Source organism: Moschus berezovskii, chromosome 21, assembly GCF_049115385.1.
Source record: "Moschus berezovskii isolate FMDL1 chromosome 21, NW_MosBer_1.0, whole genome shotgun sequence".
Classification (NCBI taxonomy): domain Eukaryota; kingdom Metazoa; phylum Chordata; class Mammalia; order Artiodactyla; family Moschidae; genus Moschus; species Moschus berezovskii.
The window spans coordinates 24,867,855-24,893,491 of record NC_142480.1 but is presented as its reverse complement, the minus strand read 5'-3'; the positions used below and the strand labels follow the sequence as shown (position 1 = coordinate 24,893,491).

General features: G+C 38.0%; 1 protein-coding gene across 2 annotated transcripts in view; it reads right to left on the bottom strand.

The window, feature by feature from the left end:
- Window positions 1–25,637, bottom strand: part of BAZ1A (bromodomain adjacent to zinc finger domain 1A) — an 86,592-nt gene that overhangs the window by 41,759 nt on the left and 19,196 nt on the right. For both annotated transcript variants that reach the window (XM_055418235.2, XM_088829493.1), the window contains 3 exons: window positions 4,018–4,161; window positions 2,071–2,172; window positions 424–511 (listed from right to left, as the gene is read on the bottom strand). In XM_055418235.2, the coding sequence (XP_055274210.1) occupies window positions 424–511; window positions 2,071–2,172; window positions 4,018–4,161 (334 nt within the window). The remainder of the gene's footprint in view (window positions 1–423; window positions 512–2,070; window positions 2,173–4,017; window positions 4,162–25,637) is intronic.

The following is a 25,637-nucleotide window of genomic DNA, read 5'->3' as shown; positions in this document are numbered from 1 at the left end:
ATTAGGAAACTCTAGTTGCCCTACCTATTCACCATTTTTTTTGGCCGTGCAGCTTGTGGGATCTTAGTTTCCTGACCAGGGATCGAACCTGAGCCCCCTGTAGTGGAAATGCAGAGTTCTAACCACTATACTGCCAGGGAATTTCCCCCATAGTTTTCCATCTACTCTCGTCTATCGTGTTTGACCTTTTTATACAAGGAGAACAGTGGAAATAACTGAGACATCTAGCATTTCTAGCAATTGCATAAAAACAGTATTTAATCCAATGAATACAAAGAAAATTACTAAAAGCTGGCTCCAGATAAAGAGAGCTATTTTCAAGCAACTTTGGAGTAACATTTCTGCAATGTTACAACCTTATAACACTACTCATTTTTCTCTTTCTTCCTTCTTTTCAACAAACAATATCACTGTTCTAACTACCTTAATTTTAATGACTCCATCTTGTGGTTCACAGTGTTGCTTCAGAAAAAGCTTTAGTTTATCACGAGAAAATAAGTGTTTTCTCCGGCTATAAGGAAAAGGAGGAGAAAGAAGAAAGTGTTAATATCCAAGAATTCAATCTGAGCTCCATAATCTCTTTAGATCCATAATTCAGTTTCAAACCTAGGAAAGGAACATTTCATTTTCCAATAGTATTTATAAGTTACAAGAAACTTATACAGAAGTATTTATGTTACTATTTCATTAAACAAAAAAGATGGAGAGAATATATATATTTATATGTAAAGAAGTATTTATGTAGAATGTTATAAGATCCACTTGAGTGGATCTACCATAAAAGTCTATTACAAAAATAGTATATGCATTTGTTGCTTAGGAACCACTTAGAAATCAAATAAACCTCAGAGAAAATATACTACACAGAGTAAACCAAATTTTATAAAATTAGATGATCATCCCTATAAGTATTACCATTAAAATTCTTAACATAATCAAAATTCACAGCCTACCATGTATCACACAGTGCTACATAAATCAACATTCAAATGGATATTGTGAACAGAAGTGAACATGGGTTTTATCAAATTGTAAAATATTTTGTATTTAAACTTCATATGGCAGCCAGCAAATTCATGAGATTAAAATTAAAGAGTTAGAATGATTAAGGCTTTAAAAATACATTATTTTTCATTTTCCTTAGGCCCCAAATTAAAAAACAGCAACCACAATAGTACCATCATCACACACAGAAGACAAAAAAATAAACATACAAGTATTTCTAGAAAGGTTCTGTAAAGAAAGCAAATATTTCAATTGAATTTAATGTATTCCTTTTAAGAAAAAGCTAAGTTAAAAGTTTCTATGAGTAAACAAACAATATAGGCGTTCTTAAGTAGTGGCCCTCCCCCAAATATGTATTTTTTCCTAAACTATAGGAAAGACTACATGAAAAAAAAGGTCTGAAAAAGGAGCCCAGCACTATACACTAGCTGAGAGTAATTACCTTTTGACTGTTAACTAAATATACTAGTCCTCAAGAAATGTATTGTTCTACATGGCACCTATTAGCCATATGTTTTTTTAAATAACTAAAATTAAAATAAAAATTTCAGTTCTGCACTATTACTAGCCACACTTCCACCATACTAGATAGCACACATGTAACCTTTCTATTACTGAAGGAAGTCCTCCTTGTCAGAGCTACTCTATCATAGTAAGGCTACCTTACAGGAATATTACGATCTCTTTATTATAGGAATAGTATTATCATTTGATGCTAACAAAGAGCTGCAAGTCAATTAAGTCTTCTATCATCGAGCATAACTTTCCCATCTTATAATCTCTGGTTCACCAATTAAGAAGAAAATGAGTTAATAAGACCGTAACCAAGATCTAGCAGAACTATATTCAAAGTATAAGTCAAAAATTAAATAGAAAAGGAAAAATATTAAATATGGGATTACATTATATAAAAAACATATTTTGAGCTAAAAGCAAAAAAAGGAAAAAACTCAGTAATGAATAAGGAAAACACTGGTCATCTCAACTATATTATTCATTAGCCCATAAACTGAAAAAAATAATTATTCTACTTTAAACCAGCATAGAGAAGATATGGAATTTTACCTGATTTGTGTTGCCTTAACAATAGCACACTCATACAATTCTTTTTTAGTGGGTTGCACCTTGTACTTGAATAATAAGGGATCAATTGCATCTTTTTTCTTTCTAAAAAAAGCAAAGATACGAATAAGTTAATAATTTGTTTGGAAACAAGATATTTTAAATGAAATCTAGTTTTGAAAAACATACTATAACAGAATTTAATGCATTTAACTTTTAATTATGATTTTATAAGTTACTGATATGCCTCACTATTTTATTAGCCAAAATAGTACAAAGCGCTATTTTGTTAGATAGGTACTTTAAATTGCTCATTCAATAAGTTTTCCTTGAGTGAAGAAATTAACTACAGATAAATAAGCAGAATACCAAGTTTAGGTTAGATAAATTTATAAACAAACAAATAGCTCTGGATTTACTTCTTGGATTTACTTTCTTCTCCATAGCTATGTAATCCAAGAGCAAAAGTGGAGATAATATAGATTCCCTTGTTTCAGGAACTAGCAAAGAGGCTACACATTTAATTCCCACCCCCACCAATTTCTCATTTTTTCTACCCTTTGAGGGTACATTCATTCATCCATCCATCCATTCACTAAACAGTTAAGAGCCTACAATGTGCCAAATACTAATAAAGATTAAGGATTCAGCGGTGAGCAAAATAGAAATATAGTACGGAGACAAACAAAATACACAACAGGGTAGGTGGTTAACTGCTATGAAGGGAATAGAGTACACAGAGTGAAAGGTTCCTATTTCCTACAGGGTGATGGTCCCCAATAAATTGACCAGGCAGGCCTTCCAAAAAGTTGACATGTAAGCAGAGATCTGAAAAAAATAAGTGAGCAACTCATGAGAAAAACCTTGGGGATATGAGTTTTTAAAGTAAGAGAGAAAGACTGTGTAAAGGTCCTGACAGAGAAGCATGCATGGTTTGCACAAGCAGCAGAATAAAGGGAGAAAAGAAAGAAGGTCGTCAGAGAGGTAAAAGCAGGGACAGATGATGTGGTCACCATGAAGGGCTTTAATTTTACTCTGAGTAAAGACACCAGAGGATCCTGAATACTGGAGTGTTGATGGATTTTATTTAATACTTCTGAAGGATCATCTTGGCTGTGAACAGGGGGATAGAGTGAAAACAGGGATATCAGTAAGAAAACTGCAACGCGATAGACTAAGTGGGAAAAAATGTTGGCAGGACAGAATAAGAGGGTGGTAGAAAGAAATGGTTAGATTCTAGAAAAGCTGCCTCTAGAATGCCAGTCTATATGTAAAGGGGATATAAGTGGAGGTTATAGAGAAAAAAATGATATGAAAGGATGATAAAGAGACGCATTGGGCAACGAAAGTAAGATATAAAGTGATACAAATACAGTACACACACTGCAGAGTGAATCTATCTGGATTTATAGGAGTTTCTCGGAGAACACACAGCTGACCAAAACTGTCAACTGACTGAATTTCAGAGTTAGTTTCTTTACTACCTGCACAAAAAGTGAAACATAAAGCTCAGAAAGTTACCGTTTCTTTACTATATACACCACAAAGTGAAAAATAAAGTACAGAATGAATTTTTCCAAGTGAACAAAAGTGGAATGTGTAAGTGTAAGTGAATGAAGTGAGCTTCAATTGCTCTTCAATAGCTGACTAGAATTAACTAGGTAAATTTCAATTTTGCAAACTCTAACATGTGTTGCTGAACCACACTGTTTAGATGCACAGCATATACCAGTGTATGGCTAGAAAGAAGAAAAAGTTACTTCAATGGATTTCCAGTACCCAACCTGACATACATACATACATAACATATACATTTGTTTATTTATTTAAGCTGTGTGTGGCTTGTGGGAACTTAGTTCCCCAACCAGGGATTGAACCTGGGCCCCTGGCAGTGAAAATGTGGACAGCCAAAGAATTTGTACATTTTAAAAGTTGATAAAAATCGCTTACCCATTTTGAAAAGAACTGTTTTGTGTTTCTGAATCATCACTATCACTGATGATAATAGTTTCTCCATCTATACTGCTGACATGTCCATTAGCAAAACCATTCTGGTGTGACGGAGCGAGGACTTCTAAAATCCTACACTGTAATCTGCAAGAAAATGAGACATTTAAAAATATAAGTCATTTGATAGTTTATAATCAAACATTTCAGAGCAATCTATTTTGAATAAGTAAAAAGCAATTTTGCAGAAACTGGCTGATTAATATAACCAATTTAGTACAAAAGAAAACCATCAAATTTAAGAAACAGCCAATTTAAGTAAAGGTTAGCTACAATTTAAAACAATAAAAACTTATTTTAAAAGTCAGTTTATCAAGATTCGTAGCAATTATATTTATCACTAAAGTTTAGAAAATCAATTATTGCACAATATCTCATTATACAGATTGGTATGATGAGAGTTTTTTTTTAAAGCATTCAATATTTTAAATTCTGAAATTCTGACCATAACCTTTCTCATAGTAACATTTATTGTGATTTCTGATCTCTGGAAAGCTTCCTACTCACTAACTCTACCCTATTTTGGCTTCCCTTATCTCTGCCTGCTGTATCTGGATTTTATGGGCTGCAATTTCAGACTCACTCACCACAACTGAAATATTCCTCAATCTCATTTTGACTGTGCCAATTTTCAATTGATAAGTAATTGAAACTTGGTACAGCCCTACAATTGAACATTATTCAAATAGGAATGAAATACTGATGCATGCTATAGTATGGATGAACCGTTAAAACATTATGGTAAATTAAGAAAACGAGACTGAAAAGGTCATATAATATATGATCCCATTTATATGAAACATTCAGAACAGGGAAAGTAGATGACTGGTTGCAAGGAACCTGAAGGTAAAGGGGAATAAAGGAGAAGGTGAAAGAGGAGCGTAATTGGCAGTGACTGCTAATAACTCTCTCTTTGCGGAGAGTTAAAAATGTTCTAAAATTAGTTTGTAGTGATGGCTGTACAATTCTATGAATATACTAAAAGCCACTGAAATGTATACTTTAAATGGGTGACTTTTATGGTATGTGAAATATATCCTAAGTTGCTAAAAAACAGAAGTCACAAGTAATATCAAGGTATAGGTGGTGCAGAGAGTAAAGAATCTGCCTGCAATGCAGGAGCCCTGGGTTCGATTCCTGGGTTGGGAAGATCTCCTGGAGAAGGAAATGGCAATCCACTCCAGTGTTCTTGTCTAGAAAATTCCATGGACAGAGGAGCCTGGCGGGCTACAGTCCATGGGGTCGCAGAGTCGAACACGACTGGGCGACTAACACACACTAACTAAAAAAGAGAGAGAGCATTTCTGGAATTTTATCTGTGGCGCCTCTACAAGTCTCAGGCAATCCAAGGTATTAACTAACTGAGAGGATATAAGGCATATATACACCTACCAATGGGATAAATTCTTAGTCTCTGAGAAACAGTGGCTCAATATTAGACAGTCCACTCACTGTATCATTCATTTGGTTATCCCATACCATAAACAAGTTTTGATGCATTGTGGGCATTCTTAAAGCTGCCCATCCACTCAGCCCTCCTCTTCCAGGAACTTCATTCCCTCCATATTCCACCTCTATTAATAGTAGAGCTGACATGCTTCCACAAGACCCTGGCCAGAGCCAGTTGCTACCCAGTGGGTACCTTTTTGCTGAGTCAATATACCTTTTCCAAGATTTAAACATTTGCAATCAGGAAAGTAAAAATCAGCTCCTCTCCCATCATGGAATCTGTGCGATGTAAAATTCCAGGGCTGCCAGCAGCCATGTTTTCTGCTATGTGCAAGAGGTCTTTGTGCAGTGAGAGGAGAGAGGAGAGACAGCAAGGGTTCTAGAGGCAGTTCGTTCTCTTATTCCTGCTGCACCTAGTCCAATCTTAAGTTTACTTATTTATAATCTTTCCTTTGATCCTACAAACTGATAATTTGGCCTTTTGCCTACATTTTCAAAATAAAATGTTGTATTTATAGTCAAAACAGAAGCATACAATTCCAGAAAGACAAACAGTATATTTAGAGCTGATTCATTTTGGGAAGCTGATTGATTTTTACAAGATAACTGAACTTTTCATTAGTGTACATTTTAGCATATGCTTGCTTATATTCTCCTTTAGGAGAACATTAAGTATCCCCAACAAAATCTAATATTGCTGTTTGTTGTTGTTTCATCACTAAATCATGTCTGACTCTTTTGCGACCCCATAGATTATAGCCCACCAGGCTCCTCTGTCCATGAGATTTCTCAGGCAAGAATACTGGAGTGGGTTGGCAGAGGAAATCTCTGCTAGGAATTGTGCACTGTACACAAATAGAAGAAAACAACTGGTTCCATGGAACCCTGAGGTTTAAGAATCAATAAAATATAGACTATGTGGATGAATACAAAACCCTCCAGCATTTTATCTTCCTCCCTCAATTCATTTCAAGCATCATATATGACTCCTTACTAATCTACTTCTGTGGGACAGGGTGAAGGTGGGATGATTTGGGAGAATGGCATTGAAACATGTATATTATCATATGTGAAACGAATCACCAGTCCAGGTTTGACACATGATACATGATGCTAAGGGCTGGTGCACGGGGATGACCCGGAGGGAGGATAAGGGGAGGAGGGAGGTGGGAGGGGGGTTCAAGAACGGGAACACAAGTACACCTGGGGCGGATTCATATCAATGTATAGCAAAACCAACCAATATAACATTGTAAAGTAATTAGCCTCCAATAAAAATAAAAATAAATAAAAGCACCAAAAAATAATAAAGAATTGAGGAAAGACTCAAATTATTAAAACCAGAAGTAAAAGGTGGAAAAGGTTATAAGAGAATACCATGAACTATATGCTAACAAACTGGATAACCTAGATGAAATGGACAAGTTCTTAGAAACACACAAATTGACTTAAGAAGAAATAGAAAATCTAAATGGATCTGTAACTATTACGAGGGCTGAATCAGTAATCAAAAACGTCCCAACAAAGAAATGTACAGGACCAGATGGTTTCATTGGTAGGTTCTACCAAAATTTAAAGAATACCAATTCTCAAAATCTTCCAAAAGACTGAAAAGGAGAGAACAGTTCTTAACTCACTTCCTAAGGCCAGCATTACCCTGATACACAAACCAGACAAAAGAACAAAAGAAATCTTAAAACTAAAAACAAAACAAAAACCAAACTAATTAAAAAATGGGCCAAGGATCTAAACAGACATTTCTCCAAAAAGGATACAAATGGCCAATAAGCACATGAAAAAATCCTCAGCATCATTAGTCATAAAGGAAATGAAAAATCAAAACTGCAATGAGATACCATATCATACCCACTAAGATGGCTATTATTAAAAAAAAGAAAGTACTGAGAAGGATAGAGAAACTGGAACCCTTGTACCCTACTGGTGGGAATGTAAACTGATGCAGCTGCTATGGAAAACAATATGAAATTTCCTAAAAAAATTAGAGAATTATCATATGACCCAGCAATTCCCCTTCGATGTGTATGTATGTATACACATATATGTATACCCCAAAGAACTGAAAATAGGAACTCAACAGATACTTGTATACCAACCTTCATAATGACATTATTCACAATAGCCAAAAGGTAGAAACAACTCAAGTATCTATCAACAAATGGGTAGATTAAAAAACGCAGTATATATACATACAATGGAATAGTATTCAGCCATAAAAGGGATAAAATTCTGATACATAACACAGATGAACCTTGAAAACATTATGCTCAGTGAAATAAGCCAAACACAAAAAACCAAATATTGTATGACTTCACTTATTTAAGTATCTAGGCAAATTCGCAGAGACTTAAAGTAAAATAAAGGTTACCAGGGGCAGAAAGGAGGGAGAAATGGGGAGTTATTGCTTAATGGGTACAGAGTTTCTGTTTGGGATGATGAAAAAGTTCTTGAAATAGTAGTGATGGTTACACAACACTGTGAATGTACTTAATGCCACTTAGCTATACACTTAGAAATGATTACAATGGTAAAGTTTATGTTTATTTACCACAACTGAGAAAAAAAACAAACTTCTTTTCTTTCCCAACAGTAAAGCTGAAGAAGGCCCAATTACCAAGCCTACCAAGCAAATGAAAATGGTGTCAAAAGAACTGCAGTTTAACTTTCACCACTGCCTGATGGAAACAAACCAGTGTTTCTAAACAGGAACATCTACAGGAAATTATGTAGTCTGATGGTTAAAAAGTTCTGTAATTTAGTGACATGAACTGCATGAAAATAAGCAACAATCAAATGGAACCAACTTTGAAGGGCCTAGGTATGACATGCAGGGATCATACGGCTCAGAGTTATAGGAGGTGACAAAGGAGGCTTTTCATGAACCTGCAACAAGCTTCTTCAGATTAGAAAAAGAGGTGGTTTTCATTTGGCAGAGTCCAGGTGCATGCCCCTAAGTGTCAGGAGTGGCTGCCATCAGAAAGAAAATAAATGCATCTATGCTGAGCACAGGGACAGTTGGTGTGGTGCCTAAATGGTCTGACAGCCGACTGAAGGGAACAGTCTATGATTCCTGTAGGGCCCACAGAGCTACAGTAATTTAAGAACTAATTAATTTAAAACTAACAGAAAATTAACAGACAGAAATACAATTCCCTGGCAGAGAAATAAGAGAGAAGGAAATCAGTACACCTTTATAGAGACATTGCTTCAGTACAGTTCAGTTGCTAAGTCGTGTCTGACTCTGTAACCACATGAACTGCAGCAGGCCAGGCCTCCCTGTCCATCACCAACTCCTGGAGTTTACCCAAACTCATGTCCATTGAGTTGGTGATGCCATCCAACCATCACATCCTCTGTTGTCCCCTTCTCCTCCTGCCCGCAATCTTTCCCAGCATCAGGGTCTTTTCAAATGAGTCATCTCTTCGCATCAGGTGGCCAATGTATTGGAGTTTCAACTTGAACATCAGTCCTTCCAATGAACACCCAGGACTGATCTCCTTTAGGATGGACTGGCTGGATCTCCTTGCAGTCCAAGGGACTCTCAAAAGTCTTCTCCAATACCACAATTCAAAAGCATTAATTCTTCCACGCTAGGCTTTCTTCACAGTCCAACTCTCACATCCAAACATGACTCCTGGAAAAACCATAGCCTTGACTAGATGGACCTTTGTTGACAAAGTAATGTCTCTGCTTTTTAATATGCTGTATAGGTTGGTCGTAACTTTCCTTCCAAGGAGTAAGCATCTTTTAATTTCATGGCTGCAGTCACTATCAGCAGTGATTTTGGAGCCCAAGAAAATAAAGTCAGCCACTGTTTCCACATCTATTTGCCATGACGTGATGTGACCCAATGCCACGATCTTAGTTTTCTGAATGTTGAGCTTCAAGCCAACCTTTTCACTCTCCTCTTTCACTTTCATCAAGAGGCTCTTTAGTTCTTCTTCACTTTCTGCCATAAGGGTGGTGTCATCTGCATATCTGAGGTTATTGATATTTCTCCCAGCAATCTTGATTCCAGCTTGTACTTCTTCCAGCCCAGCATTTCTCATGATGTACTCTGCATACAAGTTAAATAAGCAGGGTGACAATATACAGCCTTGACATACTCCTTTTCTTATTTGGAACCAGTCTGTTGTTCCATGTCCAGTTCTAACTGTTGCTTCCTGACCTGCATACAGATTTCTCAAGAGGCAGGTCAGATGGTCTGGTATTCCCATCTCTTTCAGAATTTTCCACAGTTTATTGTGATCCACACAGTCAAAGGCTTTGGCATAGTCAATAAAGCAAAAACAGATATTTTTCTATAACTCTCTTGCTTTTTTGATGATTCAGTGGATGTTAGCAATTTGATCTCTGGTTCCTCTGCCTTTTCTAAAATCAGCTTGAACATCTGGAAGTTCACAGTTCACATATAGCTGAAGCCTGGCTTGGAGAATTTTGAGCATGACTTTACTAGTGTGTGAGATGACTGCAATTGTGCGGTAGTGTGAGCATTCTTTGGCATTGTCTTCCTTTGGGAATTCAGTGAAAACTGACCTTTTCCAGTCCTGTGGCCACTGCTGAGTTCTCCAAGAGACATTGCTTATAATGTAGTAAATGTTTTATACATAAATTATACTAGTTACTATCAGTGCTACTATAACTTCGCACCACACCCAAACCATAGGTCAAGTTTTGCTAATCTAATCAAGGCTGGGCCTTTAATTGGTGCCTGTCTAAACTTCAGTTAACTGTAAGATGTCAAGTCAGCATGTCTAATATATTTCCAAAGAGACTCTCTTTAAAATCCACTTGCTGTAATTTCTTAGTTCTAGGGAGTTCAAAAAAGATTGGGGTTTAAAAAAAGGTTAAAGAATCATGAAATAAGACCCAGCTAGTGGGTCTTGGAGAGTATGGCAACTCTAAAATTATGCTCCATTATTTGAGGACAGAGTAGAGAATGACAATCAAGAGATGGTCCTTATTATTACTAGGGCTCCTGTGTGCCAGATAAGTACATAACTGACAAAGTTCTCTCCTTGAATCAACTCCTCAAGGGACACATTTTTCAGGAGATGAAATTCAAAGTCAGAGAAGTTAAATCATTTGCTTATAGTCACAAAACAAATAATGGTATGATGTGACTCGGAAGCCCATATATTTTCTAATCTTCCACTCTATTACTGGAGGTAAGGGGAACACAACACTATACTGACACAACAGTAGTTCAGAGCTGTAAGCCCTAGTAGTCAAGAGGCACTTTTGGAGCCTCTCCAAAACACATTTCAAACTTAAAACATGTTTCAGAATGAAAGCAAGTCTGTGGAATAGCTGCAAGCACAGGATGAGGATATAGCAGAAGTTAGTCATAAATTTCTAATAGTGACCAGCTAAAATGGAAACAGTCTTTTATGAGAATATTCTGGAATGGTATATGTCTTTCCCCACAAAAGTTGTTTTTGTTTTAATAGTCATTTAATAATAGCTATAGTTCAATTTGGGGCTTCCCATGTGGTACTAGTGGTAAACATGTCTGCCAATGCAGGAGATGTAAGAAATGTGGATTCAATCCCTGGGTTGGGAAGGAGGGCATGGCAACCCACTCCAGTACTGTTGCCTGGAAAATCCTACAGACAGAGGAACCTGGTGGGCTATAGTCCATGGGTCACAGAGTCGCACATGATGGAAGGAACTTTGTACACATGAATGCACAATTTATATCCCAAAATACAAATTAATTAATATAAAACTAAATTCTAGAATTGAAACATGCATTTACAAGGCATTTGGGTAGAAGATAAATAATAAACAGCAAAAGAAAAGAAGAATAGAAACCCAGGGAGACCTGCTTGACATAAAAGATTGCCCTTCTCTGTTTGGAAAATGCTGAATGTGATGGCATGCTTCACACCTGCTTACCTGTGCTACCTTTTATTTCCTCGAAATACAGGTGCCAAGAACATTTATTTTAAAAATGTTATGCTTGAATAATAACTTCAAATTTATAGGTAAAAACAGAGTAAAACCTGCTTAATTTGAAGTTTAGAGTTTAAAAAAACTCAAGGTTAAGTGATATCTCATTTTAAGTGGAGGAAACCAGACTACTCAACAAGTTTGCTACTTCAAACAAAAAGACTGTGAATTATGTTGATTACTTGTCAGTGGGGAAGAAGAGGTCAGGAAAGGTTGCTTTGTTTGTAATCTCTTACTTTTTAGACAAATTAATCAGAGTAGCTCAAAGAATGTTTCATCCTGAACTGCTCTGAGACTCTTTTTGTGGACCTGAGAACAACATCTTATTATTTCTCCAATTGGCATTTGACTTATTATAAGCCTAAACATCCTAAGAAAACTAGAATCATTATATTCTTCAGTTCAGTTCAATTCAGTTGCTCAGTTGTGTCCGACTCTTTGCGACCCCATGAATCACAGCACGCCAGGCCTCCCTGTTCATCACCAACTCCCGGAGTTCACTCAAACTCATGTCCATCGAGTCGGTGATGCCATCCAGCCATCTCATTCTCTGTCGTCCCCTTCTCCTCCCGCCCCCAATGCTTCCCAGCATCAGAGTCTTTTCTAGTGAGTCAACTCGTCGCATGAGGTGGCCAAAGTATTGCAATTTCAGCTTTAGCATCAGTCCTTCCAATGAACACCCAGGATTGATCTCCTTTAGAATGGACTGGTTGGATCTCCTTGCAGTCCAAGGGACTCTCAAGAGTCTTCTCCAGCACCACAGTTCAAATGCATCAATTCTTTGGCGATCAGCTTTCTTCACAGTCCAACTCTCACATCTATACGTGACCACGGGAAAAACCATAGCCTTGACTAGATGGACCTTTGTTGGCAAAGTAATGTCTCTGCTTTTTAATATGCTATCTAGGTTGGTCATAACTTTCCTTCCAAGAAGTAAGTGTCTTTTAATTTCATGGCTGCAATCAGCATCCGCAGTGATTTTGGAGCCCAGAAAAATAAAGTCTGACACTGTTTCCACTGTTTGCCTATCTATTTCCCATGAAGTTATGGGACTAGATGCCATGATCTTTGATTTCTGAATGTTGAGCTTCAAGCCAGCGTTTTCACTCTCCTCTTTCACTTTCATCACGAGGCTTTTTAGTTCCTCTTCACTTTCTGCCATAAGGGTGGTATCATCTGCATATCTGAGATTGTTGATATTTCTCCCGGCAATCTTGATTCCAGCTTGTGCTTCTTCCAGCCCAGCGTTTCTCATGATTTACTCTGCATACAAGTTAAATAAGCAGGGTGACAATATACAACCTTGATGTACTCCTTTTCCTATTTGGAACCAGTCTGTTGCTCCATGTACAGTTCTAACTGTTGCTTCCTGACCTGCATACAGGTTTCTCAAGAGGCAGGTCAGGTGGTCTGGGATTCCCATCTCTTTCAGAATGTTCCACAGTTTATTGTGATCCACACAGTCAAAGGCTTTGGCATAGTCAATGAAGCAGAAATAGATGTTTTTCTGGAACTCTCTTGCTTTCTCCATGATCCAGCGGATGTTGGCCATTTGATCTCTGGTGCCTCTGCCTTTTCTAAAACCTGCTTGAACATCTGGGAGTTCACGGTTCACATATTGCTGAGGCTTGGCTTGGAGAATTTTGAGCATGACTTTACCAGCGTGTGAGATGAGTGCAATTGTGCGGTAGTTTGAACATTCTTTGGCATTGCCTTTCTTTGGGATTGGAATGAAGACTGACCTTTTCCAGTCCTGTGGCCACTGCTGAGTTTTCCAAATTTGCTGGCATACTGAGTGCAGCACTTTCACAGCATCATCTTTCAGGATTTGAAATAGCTCAACTGGAATTCCATCACCTCCACTAGCTTTGTTCGTAGTGATGCTTTCTAAGGCCCATTTGACTTCACATTCCAAAATGTCTGGCTCTAGGTCAGTGATCATACCATCGTGATTATCTTGGTCATGAAGATCTTTTTTGTACAGTTCTTCTGTGTATTCTTGCCACCTCTTCTTAATATTTTCTGCTTCTGTTAGGTCCACACCATTTCTGTCCTTTATCGAGCCCATCTTTGCATGAAATGTTCCCTTGGTATCTCTAATTTTCTTGAAGAGATCTCTTGTTTTTCCTATTCTGTTGTTTTCCTCTATTTCTTTGCATTGATTGCTGAGGAAGGCTTTTCTTATTATATTCTTACTAAAGACTAAATCTTTTATTAAGAGATATATATAGCAAATAAAAATCTCTAGAAAGAAAAATTCTAGATTTAAGATATGGGCTATATCCTACATATCTCTAAAGTTTCAAACACTTGGATATTATCAAAATACTGTTTAAACTCTTTAGTATCCAAAATTATCATGTTAAAGCCACATGATTAAGTTTGGTTAAAGTATCAATCGGAGAAGGCAATGGCACCCCACTCCAGTACTCTTGCCTGGAGAATCCCATGGACGGAGAAGCCTGGTAGGCTGCAGTCCATGGGGTCGCGAAGAGTCGTACGCGACTGAGCGACTTCACTTTCACTTTTCAGTTTCATGAATTGGAGAAGGAAATGGCAACCCACTCCAGTGTTCGTGCCTGGAGAATCCCAGAGACGGGGGAGCCTGGTGGGCTGCCGTCTATGGGGCCGCACAGAGTCGGACACGACTGAAGCGACTTAGCAGCAGCAAAGTATCAATCAAATTAATGAAAGCCTCACCAAAATACTTTATACAAAATTCTAGCTAGTGTATTCAAGTTAATAGGTATCCAAGGTGTTTGTGGGCTCAGCTTTATGTTGACACCAACAGAAACCATAACCTTGTGAGGAGAAAAGACCTACATATGCAGATCAGAAAAAACAAAACATTAAACATAATGAAAAGCCACGACAGACTCAGCAGCAACTGCCTTCTGTTTCAAAATGACAGTAGTACTTTAGAGCACTTAACTTGGCCTCATTGTGACAGATGGACAGGCAACGAAGAGAAGCAGGCCTTCTTGCCTTTCCTCTTACTGCCATCCTGAACAAAGAAAACAATGTCACAACCTTGCGATGAGAGAGCAGAACACAGGAAAAAGTCTGGGTTCCTGACAACTTTGTGGACCTGCCTTTACACTACAACTTCTGCACTTGGTTCTATATGAGACAGAAATTCCTATTTTGTTAATGCCACTAATATTTGTCCTATTATAGGCACACAATGGACATGGGTTTGGGTGGACTCTGGGAGTTGGTGATGGACAGGGAGGCCTGGCATGCTGCGGTTCATGGGGTCGCAAAGAGTCGGACACGACTGAGTGACTGAACTGAACTGAGGGTACCACACTCCCCACCTCCAGCCTAGTGAAGTATACTGAGATCAAGATTAAATCAGGCTAGATGATTCTGAATGACAAGCCCAGATGTACTCTGCATATAAGTTAAATAAGTAGGGTGACAATATGCAGCCTTGACGTACTCCTTTTCCTATTTAGAACCAGTCTGTTGTTCCATGTCCAGTTCTAACTGTTGCTTCCTGACCTGCATACAGGTTTCTCAGGTGGTCTGGTATTCCCATCTCTTTAAGAATTTTCCAGAGTTTGTTGTGGTCCACACAGTCAAATGCTTTCGCATAGTCAACAAAGCAGAAGTAGATGTTTTTCTGGAACTCTCTTGCTTTTTTGAAGATCCAGCGCATGTTGGCAATTTGATCTCTGGTTCCTCCGTCTTGTCTAAATCCAGCTTGAACATCTGGAAGTTCACGGTTCACATACTGTTGAAGCCTGGCTTGGAGAATTTTGAGCATTACTTTACTAGCATGTGAGGTGAGTGCAACTGTGCGGTAGTTTGAGCATTCTTTGGCTTTGCCTTTCTTTGGGATTGGAATGAAAACTGACCTTTTCCAGTCCTATGGCCAATGCTGAGTATTCCAAATTTGCTGGCATACTGAGTGCACCACTTTCACAGCATCATCTTTTAGGATTTGAAATAGCTCAACTGGAATTTCATCACCTCCACTAGCTTTGTTCAATTATTTCTCAATAAAACTGGAATAAAGGGCATAAGAAGTCTTATTCGGCTAGTGAATATATCACTAACATTCAAACAGAATGAATAAAAGGTACTGTAATTTCGGTCAGTATGCAGGTCAGGAAGCAACAGTGGGAACTGGACATGGAACAACAGACTGGTTTCAAATTGGGAAAGGAGTACGTCAAGGCTATATACTGTCACCCTGTTTATTTAAATTATATGCAGAGTACATCATGAGAAATGCTGGGCTGGAAGAAGCACAGGCTGGAATCAAGATTGCCAGGAGAAATATCAATAACCTCAGATATTCAGATGATACCACCCTTACGGTAGAAAGCAAAGAAGAACTAAAGAGCCTCTTGATGAAAGTGAAAGAGGAGAGTGAAAAAGTTGGCTTAAAGCTCAACATTCAGAAAACTAAGATCATGGCATCTGGTCCCATCACCTCATGGCAAATAGATGGGGAAACAGTGGAAACAGTGACGGTCTTTATTTTCTTGGGCTCCAAAATCAATGCTGATGGTGACTGCAGCCATTAAATCAAAAGATGCTTACTCCTTGGAAGGAAAGTTGTAACCAACCTAGATAGCATATTAAAAAGTAGAGACATTACTTTGTCAACAAAGGTCTGTCTAGGCAAAGCTATGATTTTTCCAGTGGTCATGAATGGATGTGAGAGTTGGACTATAAAGAAAGCTGAGCATGGAAGAATTGATGCTTTTGAACTGTGGTGTTGTAGAAAACTCTTGAGAGTCCCTTGGACTGCAAGAAGAGTCAACCAGTCCATCCTAAAGGAAATCAGTCCTAAATATTCACTGGAAGGACTGATATTGAAGCTGAAACTCCAATACTTTGGCCATCTGATGTGAAGAACTTCACCTGATGTGAAGAAAAGACCGTGATGCAGCGAAAGATTGAAGGCAAGAGGAGAAGGGGATGACAGAGAATGAGATGGTTGGATGGCATCACTGACTCAATGGACATGAGTTCGAGTGAACTCTGGGAGTTGGTGATGGACAGGGAGGCCTGGCGTGCTGCAGTCCATGGGGTCGCAAAGAGTCGGACACAAATGAGCAACTGAACTGAACTGGATTGATCTGTATCACCGTATAAGCTTAAAGCATACAACATGCTGGTTTCATTTACATATATAGTGAAATGATTACCATGATAGGTTCAGCTAACATTTAGCATCTCATATAACACCGAGCGTTTCATAACTTAAAAAAAAAATTCTTCTTGTGATTAGATTTCTTGGATTTACTTTTAACAAGTTTCCTGTATATCACAGAGCAGTGTTAATTAACTAGTCATCATGTTGTACATTACATCCCTGCTGCTGCTAAGTCACTTCAGTCGTGTCCAACTCTGTGCAACCCCATGGATGGCAGCCCACCAGGCTCCCCCATCCCTGGGATTCTCCAGGCAAGAACACTGGAGTAGGTACATTACATCCCTAGTACTTATTTATCTTATAACTGGAGGTGTGTATCTTCTGACTGTTGTTGTTTAGCTGCTAAGTCCTGTCTGACTCTTCTGTGACCCCCATGCACTGCAGTCCACCAGGCTCATCTGTCCATGGGATTTCCCAGGCAAGAATCCTGGAGAAAGTTACCAGTTCCTTCTTCAGAGGACCTTCCTGACCCAGGGACCGAGCCCACGTCTCCTGCATCTCCTGCATTGGCAGGTGGATTCTTTACCACTGTGCTACCAGGGAAGCCCACCTTTTGACCACCCTTCCTCCATTCTCCCTCCCTCTATGTCCTTGTAATGCATTTATCTTATTCAGTCCTTCATTAGTCACTCATATGTATTTTATTTATCTTTGCCCTAAAAATTCTACTCCTACTATCAACAGGCTATATAATGCTAAGACAACAATAAGTACTAATGCTTTTCTGACACTTGATTAACCACTTGCAGCTAACACAGTGATTTTCAGAGAACTGAATTTAAGTGACTAAAACAAAAAATGACTCAAAATTATTCCATTAAGTTTTATTTTCCTTACAGCACTCATCAGTATCTGAAATTATCCTGATTTGTGTTTCTCTCTCTTGCACTTGAATGTAAGTCACTAGTCCTTGTCTTATTCACTACCCTCTTCCCAATACCTACAACAGCACTGAGCATGCAATGTTCAATAAATGAATTACAAAATATTTGGATTTGTAGAATACTAAATCAGAATTTTTCCGACCACCTCTAAGAAAAAGTCATACACTGTTGTTATTTTTCATCCCTTGAAACTGTGCCAAAAGACAGAAAAACAATACATAAATAAAAATTCTATTTCCCCCCATGTTTGCAGTCACTTTCACCTTTTGTTGCCACTCAATAAGCATTCTTTCATCTGCAAGCAAAATATATGAAAAGAAGAAAGCTTATATAGCCAGAATGTAGAAGTAAAATCATTAAGGCACCTTGATAAGTACAATGGTTAAAAATATAAACAGAAGAACCTGTTTAAACGCAGGAGCTTTTTTTGTTTTGAATCAATGATCATAAGACAGTGTTAATTTTCAGACATTCAACAATATGGGTCAGTCTTAAGAGTAAATGATCAAAAGCTTAACCTAACCACATCATATACAATCCTATGTTGCTTCACACTTTGACAGAATTACAAAACGGTCAAATAAAGTGAAAAGTAAATAGTAATCAATAAGTACATTCAATTTATAATCTTTCAACCCTGCTTAAGGGCTCTCTTTTAGTATTTTTTCACATGCATTCCTCCTGCAGAGGAGAACTGCCTGGGCTTGATAACATCATTGCTTGTGACCGTAGGCTAGTTTAAGTTAGTTAACCTCTGTGCATGAACTCCTCAACTGTAAAATGACCAAATGGGCACCTATCACATGTGGCTGCTGTGGGAATGAAATAAGACAGTCTAAGTTAAGAGTTTAGAACACTGCCTGGCATACAGTAAGTTTTCAAAAGCTTAGTGGTATTGCCACCATCTCCCTAAAATGTCATAGAGTGAACTCTGAAGAACAGTGACTATGATGTAAGAAAACTAGTGCCTGGCTACAAGAAAAGATGAGTCATCACAGCTGGCAGTACTTGTCTCTGACAAGTACAGGAAGGACCGAACATCTACTGAGTGCTTTCTGTGCCAGGCATTGTGCTGGGCGCCAAAAAATATTAACCACTGTGACGGACTATTGCAGTTATGGCTCCCACCTCCTTGATCCCCTCCCACGTCAAGTCTAGAGTTGCTCATGTGACTTGCTTTGGTCTCTGACGCTAGCAAACACGGAGCAAGCTGAGGCTTGATATGTGCTTGCACACTGTGGCTCTGCCTTCTCTTGCTGCTGGGAACTCTATTCCTACCCTGGGAACAAGTTTGGATTAGCCTCTTGATAAGAGGCCACAAGAAAACACCCACCCCGGGCTGAGGCCCCAGACATGTAAGGCCAGAGTAAGCAATTTAGACAATCTAGCTCCAGATAATAAGAACATTCCAGTCAACTAGGAAACATGAGAATGTTTGTTGATTTATGTCACTAAGTTTTGGGGATGGTTTGTTATGCAGCAAAAGCTAACCAAATACAACTTCTATATGAATGGAGACACCGTTTTACAGATGAGCAAAGAAGATTCCCAACACTAGTAGCTCAGGTTGGTTCCAAAAGCTTTATCCACCACACAAAGCCACCTCTTTATGCTATGCTCTGAGTTCCAGATTAAAAGGGGATTTCTGGAAACTTTATTCTAGAACACTTTTAAAAGCAGTAAGTAATCTTTCCTCTCTACCAGGAGTCAGCACACTATGGTCAAAGGGTCAGATTCAACTCACTGCCTGTTTTGTGGGGTTTATGAGCCAAGAATGGTTTTTACATTTTAAAATGGCTTAAAATAAAAATACTTTGTGACACATGAAAATAATATGAAATTCAAATTTCAGTGTCCCTAAATAATTACCAGAATAGAGTCATGCTCACGTATATATTATCTATGGCTGCTTTTGCACTATTACAGCAGGGTTGGCTGGCTGTGTTGGAGACCATATGGACATTGAAGTCTATCTATTTCCTATCTGGCTCTTTATTTTTAAAAAGGTGTACCAATATCTGCTCAGAATTACTCTCTTGGCATATGTTTTTAAGTTAGACAAAGGACCTTGCCTGGCCTTTAGTGATGAGTAGATTTTTTCTGTACTTTTATCACCCCTTTTCTGTTCACTGGAAATTATTTTAGCTTATGTCATTTCTCTAGGCTCTCTTTAACTTTTATTTTTGGACAGTCTCTGAACTGGTCTAAGAAAGACAGATAACTTCATTTTTAAAACAGTTATTTGAAACCATTGTGATCTTATATTGGCCAAATGGAACAGACCATACAGGAAGTAGAAGAGGTAGGAAAGAGATTTTATTCAGAAGGCCTCTAATTTCCCAGACCTGAGCCTGTGTAACAACCACATAGAACTGGACTTCCCATTTATTCCTAACAAGAGGTTTCAGGGCAGAAGTAGCTATAGTCTCCTCTCTTTTGTGAGCTTCATCTCTAATATTCTCTGGCCACAGTGAACTAAGAACTTCAGGACTACTACTATTCTACTGACATCCAGCTGCTAATCAGTTAAACACGACATGAACTGAAGTAAACATTGATTTCCTTTTATATAAGAGAAGAGGTGACCTCAATTTACTTGCCATCCCCCATTTTTATCACTTGTCTTACTATGAGTAAGACTCCCTTGATAAAGAACATAAGTCGTGGCAGAGACTCAGCTGACTCTTGGACTTTGCATTAGCACAGGGGATTAATAAAGAAACTGCCACACATACCAACCACCCTTGGAGAAGGGCATGGCAGCCCATTCCAGTATTTTTACTTGGAGAATCCCATGGACAGAGGAGCCTGGCAGGCTACAGTCCATAGGGTCATAATGAGTTGAACATAATTGAAGCGACTTAGCAGCAGCAGCACGCAAACACGCACCAACTACCCTCCTCCAATATTTACCAAAGACTTTTGAGAGGCATTAGACAGACGCTCCTAACGGCCAGTGCAAATGTGAAGCTCCTTAGAACACTGAAGAAAATGAATACATTTGTATGATCAGTCCAAACTTAACTGAACTATTTCGTTCAGCATCAGGCAGTTAAGTCCATACAGAAAATTTACAACAGAAGTTTTATGTTATTTGAATTAAACATGTTTAGAAAGACAAATTCATTTATCTTTGTGACTACTTAATAGGGATTTTTAGGGTATAAAACATGTTTCCCAGGATGGCCTCTCAATTTACATTATTATACAAGTAAATAAAAATTCTAAATTTTAACTGTTAAGCTTGCAACAATACAGCAGTCAGGTTGTAAGTCTGGGTCTCTGGTATATACAATAATATACACCTAAAGAATATGGTTCCATACTAACTTAGAATTCCAAAGAAAAAACAGCTGTCCCAAATAGCCTTTTTTCCCCTATTAATAATTATATCATCAACATAGTAGGGTCATCAGCAATTAAAGACTGAAATATCAATTTGGGGATGTTCCTTAGGATACTCTCCTTGCCTAAGAACCGGGAACTTTGACCTTAAAAGGGCAGCAGAGTAAGCTGACCAACAGAAAGCCTTTATCTGAAAGAACTATAATAAAATTAACTAATATATGTTGTTAAAATTTAGATACTATGGACCTCCATGGTGGTCCGGTGGTTAAGACTCTGCACTTCCACTGCAGGGGGTATGGGTTCGATCCCTGGTCAGGGCAGTTTCGTATGCTGCTTGGTGTGCCCAATAAAAGTTATACACTCTGTCTTAGCACCTAAATAAGAAGCCTTCCCCCCTCAATCCTTTCTGCTAATTTTTATTTTTCTCTGTCTTCAAATTTCTAGTCAAAAAACCCTTTTCCAAAAACTTCTTGGATTAATATCATCTGGATCCAGTCACTGATATCCAAGCACATATTGTTTAAATCAAAATAACTGTATTGTTCCTTACTTACACCTTTTATGTTCCTCTTTTCTCCGCAATATATTTAGTATTTCCCTTTGCCCTAATATTAATTCATTTTAATTATGATTCACTAATATCATTTAGGTTAGCAGTACAAAAGAGCTCAAAGATAAAAAGTTCATTTTCTCATTTCCAATTCTAATATATAATAAGTACCTACTCACTATATTTTAGGTTTATGTACTAATCTTTTCTTACTTCATTAGACTAAAGGGCTTGAAGCAACCCACCAATGCAACATAGAAAGCCACAGGGAATACACCTTGATAGCTGAATAGATAAGAGTTCTAGGAACTAGGTGGTTGGTCCCTATTTCATGCCAAAATTGGTATCAGTTTGAAAGATGAAAAGGAATTTCATAATTTTCATTTTACAAAGCAGTTCTAAAAACAATACTGAACTATATTCTCTTACGCTTAGTTAGAGAACATTTAGAAATGTTAAATCTAAATAGTATGGGGATAGTATTTGGAAAATCTAGCTACAGGGGAAACTCTTCAGTGCAAATCCAATTCTGCTTTTGTACTGATTTAACCTACACTGGAGAAAAGGTCTGTCATTAAGTCATAGATCACAGATTATGCGAAAGAAAATGCAGATCATTATTTTCAAAGAGCAAATTCACACAAGGTTTAACAAACGAAATAACTTTCTCCACCCTCAGAAAAAGCAATATTCCAATTAAGCTTTTTAAATAGTTTAGCTAGTTTATGCAAAAATCAGTTAGAAACGGTGTGCATGGTTTTCTAATATAAGAAGCTATCCAAACCATTACTAACCGGAAAAGTTACTTTAAAAGAAAAAAATTTAGTGTTGTATATAAAAACCCCCCAAAAAACTGTGCACTATTTTTTTGACCGTGGCTACCTCTGAAAGGAGCATTTGGGAAATGTATCCCAGGCCTTTACCTTTTACTTTTCTTTGCTACATGTGAATTTTTATAGGGAAAAAAAGCAGATTTAAAAAAAATGAGAAAGTTCAGTCTTAATAAGCAGAGTATATAACTTTTTAAAATTTGAAGACCATGTTTTTTTAGAGCAGTTTTAGATTCACAGCAAAACTGAGAGGAAGACACAAAAATCTCCCATATACTCCCTGCCCCAACACATGAATGACCTCCTCCTCTTTCAGCACACCCCACACCAGAGAAGTAACACTTGCTACAATCAATGCACCTACAATCACCAACATTATCACCTGAAGTTCATAGTTACTAAGTTTCACTCTTGGGGCTGTACAGTTTGGAAAAATATGTCCATTATTATAGTACCACCGAGTATCTTTCCTGCCTCAAACATCCTCTAAATTCAACCTATTCATCTCCCTTTCACCCTTCTCAACCCCTGGCAACCACTGATCTTTTTCACATTTTACCTTTTCTAGAAAGTCATATTGTTGGAATCCTACCATATGTATCCTTTTCAGATTGGCTTCACTTAGTAATATGCATTTAAGGTTCATTCATGTCTTTTCATGCTTGAAGGCTCATTTCTTTCTAGCACTGAATTAATATTCCGTTGTCTGGATGTGGGGCCATTTATTTACCCATTCACTGACTAAAGGATATTTTGGTGCTTCCAACTTTTGGCAATTATTAACAAAGCTGCTAGAAACAATTATGTGCAGGTTCTATGTAGACATAAGTTTTCAACTCCTTTAGGTAAATACCAACATGCAAATAACCTTCCAAAAGTTCTGAGTCACCCATCAATATCATGAGAATTAAAATGAAAGCATCTAGCATACTGCCATTCTGCTGTCTTCAAACTTTATCAAAGTATATACTGAGCCAGGTCAGTATATTTTGGAGTTAATGTTTAGTCCATCTCCTCCTTTGTTATAACGTGCCATTTCTTGCTGTCAGTATATCTACTTTTAGAAGTATCTTCTCACACCTGTTGCTTCACATTTCCTATGAATCTTTCAGCTCCCAGAACACCTTGACTGTGCTTGTAAAATGCCTGAAAACAAGCTGCCCAAAGCCTACTTTAACTAAAAAAAATAACCAAATATAAAATTATAATTCTGATTCATTTTTAAAAATTCTTTCAAACTCTATAGTTGTTTCTTTACACTGAATGATGACTCAACAGTCCAAAATGTTTATTTGTTGTGTGATTTCTACCTCCTTTTTCCTAATTTAATTCTCTAGTTCTAGGGTTAGGGACAAAAGAGGAGTTTATCATCCAAGAATTTGAGCTCTAGCTTATCATCCTCCCAACCTTCCATGAAACAATGGTTATCAAGGTGGTTGAAAAAAAAAAGATGGTAAAGTTAGCTGAAACTTGGATGTCTTGAAATCTGCTTGTATAGCATTTTAAATCTGCCTGTGTAGCATTTTTAGAAGATAACATAAAAATGTGGGATGACTGTCTTCAAAAACAAACAACTATATCGTCTAAGAGATTGAAATTCTTAACTGTGGGTTTCCTTTCAGAGTTGTAACAGAAATTTGATTCCAAGTTACAGTGTCCCAGGCGCCTACTGTAGCCTCACATCACTACTAGCATGTGCCAACAAACAAAAATAAATACTACATGGCTCTCTATAACCTAAAGGAGTGGGATGGTGTGGGAGGTAGAAGGGAGGTTCAAGAGGGAGGTGACATATGTATATTTATGGCTGATTCATGTGGATGTATGGCAGAAGCCAACACAATACTGTAAAGAAATTATCCTTCAATTAAAAATAAACAAAAAAATACAACTGCATGGCCACCGATAAACACATTCAAATGCTAACAAGACAATTACAGCGAAGACAGTATTATATTAATATAGCTTTTAAAAGTTCACATTCATTATGCCATTTTATCCCATGAGGCAAACCTGTAAGTCAGGGGTCCATTTTACACATGAAAAAGAGACTGAAACTTAGAGTTTAAATCACTTGCACAGAACCATACAGCTAATCACAAATGGCAGAATCCAAAACCAAGGACACAGTGATACAGGGAAAGAAATAATTTTGTAAGTCAGGCCTATCTGAATTTAAATCCTACCATTTAGGACTTGTAAGATTGGAATGGACAGTCCATGACTCTGTTCTGTACACTGCTTAATCTCCAGTGTCTGGAACAGTGCAAGTAAATAGCAGGTATCAGTAAATATATGTTAAAAAAAATTACCGCCCCAAAAATCACAACTTCTTTGGATCTGTTTCCTCACCTGTAAATGGAAACCATAAGTCCCTGCTTCATTTCTGCTGATGTAATGTATATACAAACATCTGGTAGTTATTTAAGAATTCACAGACCTGACTGTTTGGTGGTTTTTTCACAAGACCACCCATCCTTTCACTTCTCCCATAGGCTCCAAGGAAGGAGCAGAAACACATTTCAGCATGACTGGCAGGCAGGCTGGTGGTAATGCAGATGGTCGTATAAAGAACTAAACTGGTGTGGTTCAGTCAGGTAGCCTGTTGTTCTCTTTATCTAACACAGAAATGACAAAGGATCTTCTAGAAGAATCTGTCAGCTTGATTGCTAATTTCAAAACAGAAAGTTCTGGTGAGGAGGGAAGCACCTAATCTATAAGATGCAAAAAAGAAAGGAGGGAGGGATATCTAAAGATAAATAAGACAATAAGAATACTGAAGTGAGGAGATCCAGAGTACCCATACTGAAATAATTCAGCCTAAGAAGGGACTCATCCACTTCTCTGTAATGTAGCATGTTCTTTCCAGTAAATCTAATCCTAATGGATGAAGAGGTCTTTAGGACCACTACTAAATTCTGCCAACAGAGATAGAAACAAAAGGCAGATGCTTTTGACACAAAAGCTTAAAAGCAAAGGGAAATGGTGCTGCAAATGGTACCATCGAGAATATGAAAAGACAACTCACAGAAAGGGAGCTGCTGCTGCTGCTAAGTTGCTTCAGTCGTGTCCGACTCTGTGCGACCCCATAGACGGCAGCCCACCAGGCTCCCCCGTCCCTGGGATTCTCCAGGCAAGAACACTGGAGTGGGTTGCCATTTCCTTCTCCAATGCATGAAAGTGAAAAGTGAAAGTGAAGTCGCTCAGTCGTGTCCGACTCTTAGTGACCCCATGGACTGCAGCCTACCAGGCTTCTCCGTCCATGGGATTTTCCAGGCAAGCCATTGCCTTCTCCCAGAAAGGGAGCAAATATTTGCAAATCACGTATCTGCTAAGGGACTTATACCCAAAATCACAAAGAA